Genomic DNA, 16,277 nt, shown 5'->3' on the forward strand with positions numbered 1-16,277 from the left:
CCAGGGACCCACTGAGCGCCACCAGCAAAATTCCGAACGAACACTGGGTCACCGGGCGCAAACTGCCGAATCGGCCGATGCCAAGAAAAACCATGTCCCTGCCATTCTTGTGTGCAGCGTACTTTTGCGCCAATGTCCGGGAAAACCATGCTAAGGCGGCTGCGAAGTCTCTGGCCCATTAGGAGTTCTGCGGGAGCTACCCCAGTCACCGCATGGGGGGTGGTCCTATGCGAAAACAAAAAGCGAGCCAGTCTCGTGTACATTGATCTGGAAGACTGCTTCTTTAGGCCTCGTTTGAATGTCTGCACTGCGCGCTCCGCCAACCTATTTGAAGCCGGGTGGTAAGGGGCAGTGCGGATATGGCATATGCCGTTCATCTTCATGAACCTTGCAAACTCCTCACTTGTGAACGGAGTGCCGTTATCCTTGACCAGCACTTCGGAGAGGCCATGCGTACTGAAAGACAAACGCATCTTCTCAATTGTTGCGCAGGACGTTGTGCCTACCATTTTATGCACCTCTAGACATTTAGACTGGGCATCGATTAACAGAACGAACATGGGGACTTCCGGGTGCGGCTATGCAGAGCTAAGTCGCATGTTCGGCAGCTCCCGCTTACAGGGCCCCCAACGGCATTTTTTCGACATTTCCCGATGTGGGAAGAAGACTGCAACATTCCCCCGACAGTGTCCCCCAGGAATGGTATGTCTCTTGGTTACCAGACCCGGCAGAAACAGTAAAAGATTTGGCTGGAGCTGCAGGAATAGACAAAAGCCTCTTCCAGCATGCAGGCGGGGGAAGGGCAAGCTTAAAGGCTTCAAGCTGACTTGAGGGCCTTTATTAAAGGTGAATTCTAGCAGCAGAGGGAACAACTGTGAAAAGATCTCAACAAGGCCATTGAAGAAGCGGGGATGAGGCTTCCGGTGGCGGCCATGGAGGAGTAGGTCGCACATTCGGCAGCTCCCGTCTGGAATGGACTCTCAGACCTTTTTCAGGAGTTTCCACAGACTTTTTGGGGCAGATTGGTGAAGCGAACACTGCCAAAAGGATTCCCTCTCGAGACTTCCGGTTGTGGCTATGCGGAGCTAAGTCGCACATTCGGCGGCTCCCACAAAAACGGACTTTTGGGCTCATTTCAGGGCCCCCAACGGCACTTTTTCGATGTTTCCTGGTGTGGGAAGGAATTAATAATAGCTCCCCGTCAGTATATGGCTTTAACTAGGAGCGGGGCGACAAGAAAGGTGGTGGTGGACCCGAAGACGGGAGGGAAGAAGGACAAAATGGCGGCGGGCGGAGACCAGGCAGCGTGGAGGTAGTGAGCGGAGGAGCAACAGGAGGGTATCCAGCGCTGCCTCAGAGAGATTAAAACGGACCTGCTAGAGCCGATGAAGTCTTCTATTGATAAGCTGCTGGAGACACAGACGGCCCACGGGGTGGCGATCCGAGAGGCTCGACAAAAGATCTCTGACAATGAGGACGAGATCTTAGGCCTGGCGGTAAAGGTGGAGGCGCACGAGGCGCTCCACAAGAAATGGCAGGAGCAGTTCGAGGAGATGGAGAATCGGTCGAGGCAGAAGAATCTGCAGATTCTGGGCCTCCTGGATGGGCTGGACGTGGGGGCCTATGTGGTCACCATGTTGAACTCGTTGATGGGAGCGGGGTCCTTCCAGGGGCCCCTGGAGCTGGAAGGGGCCCATAGAGTGTTGGCGAGGAGGCCCAAGGCTAACGAGCGTCCGCGGGCGATGCTGGTGCGGTTCCATCGGTTCGTCGATCGGGAGTGTGTGCTCAGGTGGGCCAAGAAGGAGAGGAGCAGCAGGTGAGAGAACGCATAGGTTTGAATATACCAGGACTGGAGTGCGGAGGTGGCGAAGAGGAGGGCCGGGTACAATCGAGCGAAGGCGGTGCTGCACAGGAAGGGGGTGAAGTTTGGCATGTTCGGCGCGACTGTGGGTTACGTACAAGGACCGGCACCATTATTGTGAGTCTCCGGAGGAGGCGTGGGCCTTTGTTCAGGCCGAGAAGCTAGTCACAGACTGAGGGTCGGGATGGGCGATTGGGGACTGCGGTGGATATGTTATGCCTATATTTTGTTCAGTGGGAGGGGCCTTTGCATTGTTTTGGGTTTCTTTTTCTCTGTGTTTTTCTCTTTCGGGTTGGGGAGGGTGGATGGGGCGGGTTGGGCACTGTTTTGGTTAGTGGCGGGGCCTGGTAGGTGGAGAGCAGGGGATTTTTTTCCCGCACCGAAGACTGGTGGGGGGCGGGGCCGGGGTGGGGAAGCGTGGATTGTTTCCCGCGCTTAGAACGGAAGGGGGGAGGGGGAGAGCCTGTGGATGGGGAGCAGGAGAGGAGGGTGTGCCACACAATGGGAGGAGTCGAAGGGGAGACGGGAGTGGCCGGGGTCAGCAGGAGTCAGCTGACTTGCGGAAGTGCAATGGGGGAGTAAACCAGCTAGGATGGGTCCTAGGCGGAGGGGGGGGTGGGGGGGGGGGGGGGGGGTGGCGCGGGGGGGAATCGAGTTGCTGCTGCAAAGGTCAAGGAGGAGCTGGAGCGAGTGGGGGGGGGTCGAGACGGGGGTATGCCGCTGTGGGGAACGTGCCGGGTGTGGGGTGCGGGTGTGTGGCTGGCCGAGGAGGGGGTCATGGCTCGTTGACGGTGGAGGGGGGCGGGTAGCTCCCTGATCCGGCTGATAACCTGGAATGTAAGGGGACTGAATGGGCCGGTCAAGCGGGCCCGCGTGTTCGCGCACCTGAACGGGCTCAAGGCGGATGTGGTTATGCTCCAGGAGACATACCTGAAGGTGGCAGACCAGGTAAGACTGAGGAAAGGGTGGGTAGGTCAGGTGTTTCACTCGGGGCTGGATGCCAAAAATCGAGGGGTGGCGATCTTGGTGGGAAAGAAGGTGTCATTCGAGGCGTCGAGCATTGTGGCAGATAATGGCGGTAGGTACATAATGGTAAGTGGTAAGTTGCAGGGAGAGAGGGTGATACTGGTCAATGTGTACGCTCCGAACTGGGACGATGCGGGTTTTATGCGGCGTATGTTGGGTCGGATCCCAGACTTGGAAGTGGGGGGCCTGATAATGGGGGGAGACTTTAACACTGTGTTGGATCTGGCATTGGAAATCTACAGGTCTAGGATGGGAAGGAAGCCGGCGGTGGCTAGAGTGCTGAGGGGATTTATGGACCAAATGGGAGGGGTGGACCCTTGGAGATTTGCAAGGCCGGGGGCTAGGAAATTTTCATTCTTCTCACATGTCCAGAAGGCTTATTCCCGAATCGACTTTTTCATTTTGAGTAGGGCGCTGATAGCAAGAGTAGAGGATTCTGAGTATTCGGCAATAGCCATTTCGGACCACGCCCCGCATTGGGTGGACTTGGAGATGGGGGAGGAGAGGGACCAGCGCCCGCTGTGGCGCTTGGAGGTGGGGCTGTTGGCGGACGAGGAGGTGAGTGAGCGGGCCCGAGGAAGTATAGAGAGGTACGTGGAGACCAATGACAACGGGGAGGTCCGAGTGGGGATGGTATGGGAGGCACTGAAGGCGGTGGTGAGGGGAGAGCTGATCTCCATTAGGGCCCACAAGGAGCGGAAGGAGCAGGGGGAGAAGGAGAGGCTGGTGGGGGAGATGTTGAGGGCAGACAGGAGGTATGCGGAAGAGCCTGAGGAAGGATTGTTGAGGAAGAGGCGCAGCCTCCAGGCCAAATTCGACCTGGTGACCACCAGGAAGGCGGAGGTGCAGTGGAGGAAGGCCCAGGGGGCGGTCTACGAGTATGGGGAAAAGGCAAGCCGGATGCTCGTGCATCAGCTTCGGAAGCGGGATGCAGCTAGGGAGATCGGGGGAGTTAAGGACAGGGGAGGGAGCGTGGTTGGCATCAATGGGGTCTTCAGGGACTTCTACGAGGAATTGTACCGATCCGAGCTCCCACGGGAGGAGGGAGGGATGGGCCATTTCCTGGACCAATTGAGGTTTCCAAAGGTGGAAGAGGGACTGGTGGCGGGACTGGGGGCCCCGATTGGGCTAGAGGAGCTGATCAAAGGGATAGGAAGCATGCAGGTGGGGAGGGCACCGGGAACAGACGGTTTCCCGGGTCGAGTTCTATAAGAAATATATGGACCTGTTGGGCCCGCTGTTAGTTAGGACCTTCAATGAGGCAAGGGAGTGGGGGGCTTTACCCCCGACAATGTCCCGGGCACTGATCTCCTTGATCCTGAAGCGGGACAAGGATCCCTGGCAATGTGGGTCTTACAGACCGATTTCCTTGCTAAATGTAGATGCCAAGGTGCTGGCGAAGGTCTTAGCCATGAGGATTGAGGATTGTGTGCCGCAGATCATCCATGAAGACCAGACGGGGTTTGTGAAAGGGAGGCAGTTGAACGCGAATGTGCGGAGGCTTTTGAACGTTATCATGATGCCAGCGAGGGAGGGGGAGGCGGAGATAGTGGTGGCGATGGACGCTGAGAAAGCCTTCGATTGGGTAGAGTGGGGGTACCTGTGGGAGGTGCTGAAGAGGTTCGGGTTTGGGGAGGGGTTTGTCAGGTGGGTTAGGCTGTTGTATGAGGTCCCGATGGCAAGTGTGGCCACAGATAGGAGGAGGTCCGAGTACTTTCGGGTGCACCGAGGGACGAAACAGGGGTGTCCCCTGTCCCCCCTGACTTCGCACTGGCGATTGAACCCCTGGCTATGGCACTGAGAGAGTCGAGGAACTGGAGGGGGTTGGTGCGGGGTGGGGAGGAGCATAGGGTGTCGCTATATGCGGACGACCTGCTGCTGTATATGGCGGACCCGGTGGGAGGAATGCCAGAGGTAATGAGGAATTCCTTAGGGAATTCGGGGACTTTTCGGGGTACAAGCTCAATATGGGGAACAGCGAGCTGTTCGTAGTTCAGCTAGGGGATCAGGAGAGGGGGATTGGCGAGCTCCCACTAAAAAGGGCGGAGAAGAGCTTCAGATATTTGGGGGTCCAGGTGGCCAGGAGCTTGGGGGCCCTGCATAGGCTTAACTTTACAAGGCTGGTGGAGCAAATGGAGGAGGAGTTCAAGAGGTGGGATGCGTTGCCCCTGTCCTTGGCGGGTAGGGTGCAGTCAGTCAAAATGACGGTGCTCCCAAGGTTTTTGTTCCTGTTCCAGTGCCTCCCCGTGTTTATCCCGAAGGCTTTTTTCAGGCGGGTTAACAGGAGTATAATGGGGTTTGTGCGGACGCGAAGGACTCCGAGGGTGAGAAGGGTGTTCCTGGAGCTGAGTAAAGATAGGGGGGGGGGCTGGCACTGCCCAACCTCTGTGGGTACTACTGGGCCACCAATGCGACGATGGTGCGCAAGTGGTTGATGGAGGGGGAGGGGGCTGCATGGAAGAGGCTGGAGATGGCGTCCTGTGTGGCTACGAGTCTGGGGGTGCTGGCAATGGCGCCGCTGCCGCTCCCTCCAAGGAGGTATACCACGAGCCCGGTGGTGGTGTCGGCCCTAAACATTTGGGGGCAGTGGAGGCGGCATAGGGGCGAAGTTGGGGCCTCGGCGTGGATCCCATTACGGGGGAACCACCGGTTCGCCCCAGGAAGAACAGGTGGAGGGTTTTCGGGGTGGCACAGGGCAGGGATACGAAAGTTGGGGGACCTGTTTGTGGACGGGAAGTTCGCGAGCTTGGGTGAGCTGGAGGAGAAGTACGGGCTCCCCCCCCGGGGAACACCTTCAGGTACTTACAGGTAAGGGCGTTTGCCAGATGGCAGGTGGTGGAATTCCTGCGGCTACTGCCACACACAGTACAGGACAGGGTGCTCTCGGAGAGTGGGTGGGAGTGGGGAAGATCTCGGAAACTTACCACGTGATGCAGGAGGAGGAGGAGACCTCGGTGGTGGAGTTGAAAGGTAAGTGGGAGGAGGAGTTGGGAAAGGAGATCGAGGAGGGGACGTGGGCAGATGCGCTAGCGAGGGTGAACTCTTCCTCTTCGTGCGCGAGGCTCAGCCTCATACAGTTTAAGGTGCTGCACAGGGACACATGACCGGGACAAGGATGAGCCGGTTCTTTGAGGGTGAGGACAGGTGTGTTAGGTGCTCAGGGAGCCCAGCAAATCACACCCATATGTTCTGGGCATGCCCAGCGTGGAGGAATTTTGGAAGGGCGTAGCGAGGACGGTGTCGAGGGTGGTAGGATCCAGGGTCAAACCGGGCTGGGGGATCGCAATATTTGGGGTGGCAGAGGAGCCGGGAGCGCAGGAGGCGAAAGAGGCCGGAATTCTGGCCTTTGCGTCCCTGGTAGCCCGGCGAAGGATTCTCCTTCAGTGGAAAGATGCGAGGCCCCCAAGCGTGGAATCCTGGATCAGCGATATGGCAGGGTTCATTAAATTGGAGAGGGTGAAATTCGCCTTGAGAGGGTTGGTATAAGGGTTCTTTAGGTGGTGGCAACCGTTCTTAGACTTTCTGGCAGAACGATAGACATTGGTCAATGGCAGCAGCAGTTCGGAGGGGCGGGGTTTACTTTATTTTTATTTATGTTATTTACACTGGAGGGTCTGAAGGGGTGTATACACCTGTTGTGTTAAGTCGGGGTGTTAATGTTAATTTATTATTTATGTACAGGGGGGAGGGGTTTGGGGAGGTTGCTTTTTTTTAGATTGTGTTTTGTACTTAACCCTGTTGGGTTCTTTGTTCTTTCTCATTTTGTTATTGATATTTTATGAAAGCCTTTCATAAAAGCGTAGTTGCCAGATTGGGGAGGAACTTCCCGTAATAGTTTACGAGGCCCAGAAAAGAACAAAAATGCGAAGTGTCAGTCGGGGCGGGGGCCTGTTGAATCGCACGCACCTTCTCTGCGGCGGGGTGCAAACCTTCGCGGTCCACCCGATAACCCAGGTAGACTACATCCTTCACCTGAAAGACGCACTTTGTGTGATGTAAACAGACTCCAGCCTCCGAAAAGCGTCTAAGGACAGCCTCCAGATTTTCCAAATGTTCCTGCTCCATCGTCCCTGTGATCAAAACGACATCTGAGTAGACAGCGACATGCGGTAAACCTCTCAAAATGCCCTCCATAACGCGTTGAAAAATAGCACAGGCAGAGGATACTCCAAAGGGTAAACGTGTATATTCATACAGGGCCCGGTGTGTATTAATCGTTACATGTGGTCGGGAGGCACGGTCCAGCTCCAACTGTAGGAAGGCGTGACTCATATCTAATTATGTGAACGAGAGTCCGCCTGCAAGCTTCGCGTAGAGATCCTCTATGCGAGGCATTGGATATCGGTCGAGTCGGGAAGCCGTATTCACTGTAAGTTTATAGTCGCCGCACAAGCGAACTGTGGCATCTGGCTTCATTGCAGGTACAATTGGTGCTGCCCAGTCAACGAAACAGACAGGCCTGATAATACCCAAAGTCTCCAAACGAGTGAACTCCCCTTCTACCTTCTCGCGCAAGGCGTAAGGCACCGGGCGTGCCCAGAAATAGCAGGGCGTGGCTCCTGGTTCGACTTGGATACGGGCTACGGCCCCTTTTATTTTCCCCAAACCGGGCTGGAATACATCTGGGTATCGTCCTAGCACCTCAGTCAACCCTCCAGAAACTGTTTGGAGGATGTGCTGCCACTGCAACCGCAAATGGCGCAACCAGTCCCGACCCAACAGGCTGGGCCCATGGCCGCACACCACGATAAGTGGGAAACGCCCCTCTTGCCGTCCATAAACAACAGGGATCATCGTAGCTCCTGCAATGTCCAATGGTTCCCCCGTGTAGGAGGCCAACCTGGCCTGTGTGTCGGTTAATGTAAGGGTCTGTATACCCTGCTTGATGCGGTCGAATGTCCTCTGAGCGAACACGGAGACCGCTGCGCCAGTGTCCAACTCCATCTCAAGCGGGTGACCATTGACCTGTACTGTCACCTTAATGGGGGCCACACGGGGAACTGCCACACAATGCAGCTGCAGGCAGTCGTCCTCCGTCTCCACATCCTCAGGAGTAGTCGCCGCAGGTTCATCCACATGGAAGGTATGGCCCCTGGGCTGGTCCCAGTTTCGTTCGGAACGTGGGCGCCTCTGGCGCCCCCAGGACTGGCGTCCGCGACGGGGTTGGCGCCTATAAGTCTGACACGGACATGGCTCTCATCCATTGGTTCTGGAGAAGGCTCCCTTCGGGGAGGAATGTCCGACAGCCACTGGCGTCCATCCGGACGTCGCCTCGGCCAAGGTACCGCAGGAGTGCAGGGGGACGTTTTTGGATGGAAGGGGTTGCGCCCGAAGACATGCACCTCCATTCCCTGTAGCTCCTGCACTCCTCGTTCTGCGCTCTCTCGGGACAATACTATTTGAATGTCCTGTTGAAAAGTCAATGTTCGCTCAGCTAACAACTTTCTCTGGGTGGCCGCATTGTTAATACCTCAAACCAAACGGTTGCGTAACATTTCTGACAAGTTCTCACCACAGTCACAGTACTCCGCAATCCTGCGTAGCCTGGATAGAAAGTCGGCAAGGGATTCTCCTGGGGTCCTCTCAGCGGTATTAAACCGGTAACGTTGGACTATCGTGAACGGGGTTGGGTTAAAATGTTGCCCCACTAAGTTCACAAGTTCATCAAACGTTTTGGTGTCCGGCGCAGCTGGGTACGTAAGGCTCCTAATCACCCCAAACGTATGCGGGCCGCAGTTGGTGAGCAATATGACCAACTGGCGCTCATTTTCGGTGATGTTGTTTGCCCGGAAATAGTAATGCATCCGTTGTGCGTACTGGTTCCAGCTTTCCAGCGCAGCATCAAAAACATCCAAACGTCCATACAGTGGCATGGTGTAATAGAAAACAACTTCCAACCTGTATCCAACAAAACTCCAGGGAGGTGGCTTTAGCAGTGCAGACAGCTATTCACTTTAACCCTCGTCGCCAGTTTTGTGAGGGCCAGAAGAATCCAGCACGGGTTTTAAGGATACAAAGAAATAACATTTATTTACAATAACATATATATACAACAGCAGCAGCAACTTGACTTGCTGCTCACTCCTTCCTGGCTGGGATTGCCATTAGTCCCCAGCCAATGGTAAGCAGGCAGGTTATAACAGTTGTAGAGGTGGGAAACCTCACAACCTTTAAAACGTATGTGGGTGAGCACTTGAAATGGCTCCACATTCAGGGCTATGAGTCAAGTGCTGGAAAGTGGGATTAGTGTAGATTTAATGAAGTTTTGTCAGTGCAGACTCTATGGGTGGAAGGGCCTCTTCTGTACTGTATGAGTCAATGACTTCCTGTGGTCAAAATGGCCGCTCTGTCTTCCTACATTATCATAGTCATTGCACTTCAGAGTAATGCGTTCAATGTGAAGCACTTGAAGACTTTCCTGAAGGATGCAAACAGGCAAGTATATAAATGCTTCCCTTTCCCCTCTCTGCTCATACCTCTCTCCCACTGAGTCTCAATCTCTTGCCCTTCCTGAATTCCAAGACTGAGCCCCTGTTGAAAATGAAGCAATCTAAAAGGAGCTATTAACTGAAGTGTTGGGTACTCTGAGACACAGACGAACCAACACGGTTGCGAATGGTACAACACAGTTTTATTTCATTTAACTATTGACATAGTAAACTCTGGTACTCAGCACATGGTGACTGTCTGAGTGGCTGGCAATGAGGTCTGTGCCCTGAACCGTCTCCTGATGGACTGCCCAGGAAGTGTCGTGTTCCTTGTTTTGTACTGTGTATGCTCTTGTCTGTGATTGGCTGTCGTGTTGTGTGTGCTAATTGGTCCGTTGATCTGTCCATCATTATGTATGTGTGTCTGTGCTGTGATGTTCACTTGAATATCATGACATTAACCTCCCCTAAATATATCACGTGTTGTTCTGGAATTCTCTCTGCTCTTAAGAAAATTCTAAGTTAATTCTGAATGTGATCATTTGCACAGGAATTTGCTGGGGAAGGACTGCGGACACTCGTACTTGCCTATAAAGATCTGGATGAAGCTTACTTTGATAAGTGGCAAAAAATGCACCATCATGCCAGCACTGCACTTGAGAACCGAGATGAACAACTTTCTGACTTGTATGAAGAGATTGAACAAGACATGATGGTATGACCATGAAGAAGGTTAATTTGTCTCACCCAGTGATTTACAGCACTTGATTTATACATGAAACTGAAGACATTATATAGAAGTTGCCATTCTCGTATCACAATCTAGTCTTCACGTTGGTTGACGATGACCAGATTCCTTTGCATAATTAATTATTCTGCTTCATTCAACTTGAGGGAAATTTTTTGGGTACATTTTAAGAGCACATGATCATTAGATTTTATGGTAGGCTTCTCAAGAAAGCAAAATAACATTTTGCATTGAGATCATGGGGGTGATTCTCTGAGCCCCGGGCCGGGTCAGAGAATCGCCGAAAGGCGCCACAACACCCCGCCGCTGGCGCGCGATTCTCCGAGGTGCGGAGAATCAGTGCCATTTGCGCACGCGTTTGGCGTGGCGCCGGCCGCGGGCTGCGCGGATACGGCAGAGTCCCACCAGCGCCGTTCACCCCTGGTCGCTGCCGGCGGGAACTCTGCGGGAACGGTCGGGGGGGGGTGGCCTGTTTGGGGGGGGGGGGGTGGGGGAGGGGGGCTCCTTCACCGGAGGAGGGGTGGGTCTCCGATGGGGTCTGGTCCGCGATCGGGGCCCACCGATCGGCGGGCTGCCCCCCCCCCCGGGCCTACTTTCTGGCGCGCCGGCCCCTGAACAACGATCCAATGTTGAGTCGTGGCCGGCGCGCTAAAGAAGTCCCCTGCCCATTTGACGCCGTGAAAGGAGGCTGGAGCATCATGAACCTGTGAACCCCTGTGGGGGCCACAATCAGTCGTACCAGGGTCCGGTTCGCGCCATCGTGAAACGTGACGGCGTTCACGATGGCGTGAACACTTGGGCTCCATACCGGAGAATCGCCCCCCAGGTGAGAATTAATTAACTTAGTGTATATCTTTTCATCCATTTAATTTGGAAAATAATGTAACACTGCAGAATATCAAGTCTATGTCTAGATGTATGGGGCCGGGGGGCGGCGCGAATCCCACCCAGCCGCCGGCTGCCGGAGTCGTTGGCGCCGGTTTTCTCGCCGGCGTGGGGACTTAGTCCCCGGAAGGAAGTCTGTAAAATACTAATCTGTATTTTGTCTGTAAAAGTTAAATATAAAATATTAATTTGTAGCTCTTCGTTAATTGCATACGTAACTCTGTTTAGTTACTAGGTGCCACTGCAGTGGAAGACAAATTACAAGAAGGGGTTTCCGACACAATTGCCAACCTAACCCTGGCCAACATTAAGGTTTGGGTTCTCACCGGAGACAAGCAAGGTATCGTAAACAGTGACATCATCATTTCCTGAAAGAGTATTTTTAATTTATACGCAAATAAACCTCTTGCATTTAATCCACCTTTGTTCTCCAAGATGACAGATTACAAAAAATTGCAGCCCCCTCTGTATCAGAAATGGATGGTGTAAAATGGAATGATTGTTGAGTAGAAGTTTTCCACTTGTATTTAATTTTTCAAAGCCACTGAAACATCTTTTTGTTGTTGCCTGGTACTCAATTAATATTTGGAAGACATTTTTATGACCCTTTAGTTATTTGCAAATGCACAATTTCACTTGAGAAAGTTCATATTATCTTATCAGTCTTATCGGTTTGTGTAAAAATACTTTGTGGTCTTTTAGGTATGTATACAATACTCAGGATATTTGCTTTACAAAACAATGGATATTTTGAGATCCTGATGTAAAGGGCAAGACTGAATAACTGATTCACCAACCAGGTGAATTAATCTCCAGCAGCGTCTCCTCTTCTTGTCAGCCGCTACCCCTGCCCACTCCCCTCGCATCGTTACCTCTGGAGACCCCAAGAAACTGTCATTAGCCATTTCCCATTTCTCATCTGCATGCTGCTCCCCAGCAATATTTGTCAACATTAGGCAAGTACATTGTTAAGCCAATTGCAATGTTAAAAGCAGATGATAAGCATTGACTCGTCTATAAATGGACAAAGGGCGGGCAAGGAGGAGGACCACCTCGTGAACCTGCTCCTGGGCCTGGCCAAACTTGCCATAAACTCGTCCATGCAGCACGTGATCGAGGGGGTCGTCCAGCCCAACTGTTTGCCCCTCTACCATGGCTATATTCACGGTGTCCATGGAGAGGGAGCACACTGTGTACACCGGCACGATCGAGGCCTTTTGTGCCTGGTGGGCACTGCGGAGACTGGGGTGTTTTATCAACCCCTTTAAGCAGATTTTGGTACAATATTTTAAGTTTCCTTTGCCAGGGAAGTTTTTCCAGTGCCAGGGACCCGGGTTCAGTTTAGTTCCGGCCTCGTGTGACTGTGTGGAGTTTGCACGTTCTCCCCATGGCTGCGTGGGATTCCTCTCGGTCCTGCGGTTTCCTCCCATAGTCCAAAGATGTGGAGGTTAGGTGGATTGGCCCATGCTAACATTGTCCCTTAGTGTCCAGGGATGTGCAGGTTAGGCGGGGTTACTAGTATAGGGTGTGGTGGATGGGGAAGTGGACCTGGGTAGAGTGCTCTTTCAGAGGGTCGGTGCAGACTCGATGGGCCAACTGGCCTCCTCTGCACCGTAAGGATTCTATTTTTATTTTTATTTTTAAAATTTAGTGTACCCAATTCTTTTTTTTTTTTCCAATTAAGGGGTAGTTTAGCGTGGCCAATCCACCTACCTTGCACATCTTTGGGTTGTGGGGGTGCACCGTAAGGATTCTATGATTTGTTTTTGTTTTTGTTTGATGCTGTATCCCTTTAAGGGGCTGCTCTATTAATTTGCCCCTGTTTGTTTATTTTAGTCTAATTGGTATAAACCCCAAACAATATTAAAAAATGAAGACAGCTGGAATAGTGGGGCATGGCAGGAAAAGTTTGTCACTCTGCTGGGCTGTCTTAAGAATAAACTAGCCTGAGGTAGAAGATCAGCTTTAGACCCACTGTTTCACCATATACAATCATTGGTGTTAACAGTATCATCTGCAGATATGGCATCAACCTCCACTACATGCTGACAATGCCCAGCTCTTCCTCACAACCACCTCTCTCATCCCCTCTACGACCTCCGTGTTGCCAGTCTCCGTCTCCAACATCCGGTTTAGCCACAATTTTCTTTCACAAAATTTTGAGAAGGCGGAAGCTATTGGCTCAGCTCTAATGTTAAAAGAGCCAGTACAAATGTAAGTTGTTGTACCTTACTGGACATGCAAACCTTAAACATGGAAAGAGCATGTTAATACAAATTAGAATTAAGACCGGAATTACTGGAAAGGCACATCAGGTCTGTCAGGACCGTAAAAGAGAAACAGCAGGTTAATATCATTGGGGTAAACCCTCTGTCAGCAGCAGAAATTGGAAGATAAATTGAAACAAAACATGAATGTTTGGGTATTGAGGATGGGTGGGGTGGAGATGAGAAAGGGATCCACAGCTAGAAGAGGAGCTGGTCATGCTGACTCTTGCACCAGAGAGACACTTGCTGTGTTTGATGGGCAGCAACCAGGTTGTAACCTCAGTGTCCCTGTGACCTCACCTGAGTAGCCCCTTAAGCCAGGGGCCTCTGGGACATGAATTCCCTGGGTTGGGTGCAGGAGACCCTTCGGCGAGTAGGAGGTGTGGAATAATAAGTAAAATAAAATTGAGTTTTTCTTACAGTGTGGTCCCTCACCTGAAACTTATCGCTGGCGAAGAGGATGGGCCTTCTGTGGTCCTGCCTCCACGTGGATTTCATGGGAACCTTTCAAGGAGCCATGTATCTAATTATCATGGACTTCCATTCAAAGTGGATGGGTGTGCACCAAATAACCACGACGATATCGCGGGTCACTACTGCGCGACTCAGACAAACCTTTAGTGTTCACGGGCTTCCCGAAGTATTGGTGTCAGACAATGGCACGGCTTTTACAAGTGTATAATTTGCAGACGTCCTGAAGCAAAACGGGATCCACCATGTACGTACGAACTGCACCTGGCCACCCGTCATCCAACGGATTGGCCGAACGGGCAGTACAGACATTTAAGCTCGGCATGCCCATTTCCTTTTTTATTACTGAACCACAGCACACACCACAATCCAGAGTGGCGCCCTCGGAATTGTTAATGAGTCGTCGGCTGCGGTTGAGCCTCGCCCTGCTGGACGTCGGAGGAAAGGTCCGCAACCGGCAGAACGCGCTGAAGCACGACGATCCAGACCCATTCAGGAATTTGTGGCGGGCCGTACAGTACTTCTGAAATTTGGCAACAAGTCATTGTGGATCCCAGGGATGGTGGTAAAGTGGTCAGGACCGGTCTCCTACTCCGTACGAGTTCAAGGTAAAGATTCAAAAAGGCATGTGGACCGCCTCGGCAGCTGAGCCCGACAGGTCCTCAAGGACAAAGCAAAGCCCCCACGACGAGTGGTGTCTCTTCCTCTGGAGCAGCCACCTGTGATACCCAGTGAGGGGGATGAGCCCCTCGATTTGGAGATGTGGGAGGTCGGTCCGACCGGAGGCTACGAGGTCTGTAACCTCTTTGTGGCCTCACCTGAGTACGATGCCCCTAGATGAGGGGACGGAGCCACCCCCTTTAACCAGGGGCCTCTAGTACATAAATACTCCGGCCCAAGTGTGGGCCTGGTGCAGGATACCCTTCAGGGAGTAGGAGCTGCAGAATAATAGGTAAAACAATATTCTGTTTTTCTTCCAGTCATCGCTTCTGTGTGGTCGCTCGCCTCGCACTTCACACAGATATTTGCAAATTCAATTAAGAAATGGAAATTGGTGGATGATGTACAATAGTCTGATGTACAGTGGAAGAGTCTAGTGAGGCAAGAAAAAGTCAAATAAGAAAAGAGTAGGGAGCGAGGAAGGTGGGAATGAGAGAAGTCTGCAAGAAAGCTGGAAAGAGCTACGGTCTGAAATCCCTGATCCATGTTCGAGCCAGAAAGCCAGAGGGTGTGCAGGGCGAAGGTGAGACTGCGTTCTTTGACGTTTCCCCGAGTTGGAACATTCTTGGGGACCCAAGGAAGTCAGTGCCCTAATGAGTGACCCGCGAGATAATCAGGAGCTCCACATAGGATTAAGTTCAGCCAGGTGGTCCATCAATTTGCACCGGGTCACCTCACAGTCGAAAAGATTGTATGACACCCGTGGATCTGACATGGCAAATCAGAGAAGATGCTCGTACCGCAGTGCTTCACCTGGCAGGATGCAGCACGGGAAGAGTTAAATGGTCTGGGATTATTTATGTTGACTGGGGTTGATGTAAGTCCGGGTCATGGAAGAATCCACATGGCGGGAACAGCTCTCCTGGACAGGAGGAAGAGAAAGAAGCATAATGGAAGCATTAAAAACGAAACGGAACATCAGTCAAGGAGTGTGGGCAAGTCAGAGTTTGCTACATGTTGCTGTTGTAAGTGAAGCGACTGTAAGGCCCACAGCTGATATGGATGGTGCAGGTTAGTAACAACACAGATGATAGCAACAGGACCATGGATAACCCAAAGCAGGACAGATTCACAATATCATGAGAGTAATCAGGGTTGTTAAGAAGGCGTATGGTGTGTTGGCTTTCATTAACAGCGGATTGAGTTTAAGAACCGCGAGGTTTTGCTGCAGCTTTATAAAACCCTGGTTAGACCACACTTGGAATATTGTGTCCAGTTCTGGTCGCCTCACGAGAAGAAGGATGTGGATGCTTTGGAGAGGGTGCAGAGGAGATTTACCAGGATGCTGCCTGGACTGGAGGGCATGTCTTTTGAAGAAAGGTTGAGGGAGCTAGGGCTTTTCTCACTGAAGCGAAGAAGGAAAAGAGGTGACTTGATAGAGGTGTACAAGGTGATGAGAAACATGGATAGAGTGGCTAGACAGAGACTTTTCCCCAGGGCGGAAATGGCTGTCATGAGAGGACATAATTTTAAGGTGATTAGAAGAAGGTATAGGGGAGATGTCAGAGATAGGGGGCGGGATTCTCTGATGCCGCGTCAGAGTGTGCGTGCTGTTGTGATCGCCGTCGTGAAATGCGACGGCGCGACTGGGCTGCCGGCAGCATCGATTCAGGCCCCGAAAAGGGGCCAGCAGTGGGGCCGCGAGAAACGTGGTGGGCGCGGTGCCAGAGCGGCGCCGTCAACCCGCGATGCCCGGATGACGCGCCCCCGCGTCACTTTATGTGTGCGATCCGCGCACAGGAGAGATGGCCGCGCGCCACCCCAGGTTCCGGGACCATGACCTGGAGACACTGCTGGACGCAGTGGAAGAGCGGAGGGCGACCCTGTACTCAAGACGTGGCCACCGGCACCCGGCCAACACAGTCAGGTGC

The 16,277-nt window shown here is 52.7% G+C and overlaps 1 protein-coding gene across 1 annotated transcript in view; it reads left to right on the forward strand.

Moving 5' to 3' along the window:
* The window catches only part of LOC140387321 (phospholipid-transporting ATPase ID-like), a 207,143-nt gene that overhangs the window by 124,513 nt on the left and 66,353 nt on the right, over positions 1-16,277 (forward strand). Inside the window, exons 17-18 of the mRNA XM_072470249.1 lie at positions 9,866-10,030; positions 11,177-11,288. Coding sequence (XP_072326350.1) covers positions 9,866-10,030; positions 11,177-11,288 — 277 coding nt within the window. The remainder of the gene's footprint in view (positions 1-9,865; positions 10,031-11,176; positions 11,289-16,277) is intronic.

The sequence above is a fragment of the Scyliorhinus torazame genome, chromosome 12 (genome assembly GCF_047496885.1).
Source record: "Scyliorhinus torazame isolate Kashiwa2021f chromosome 12, sScyTor2.1, whole genome shotgun sequence".
Classification (NCBI taxonomy): Eukaryota; Metazoa; Chordata; class Chondrichthyes; order Carcharhiniformes; family Scyliorhinidae; genus Scyliorhinus; species Scyliorhinus torazame.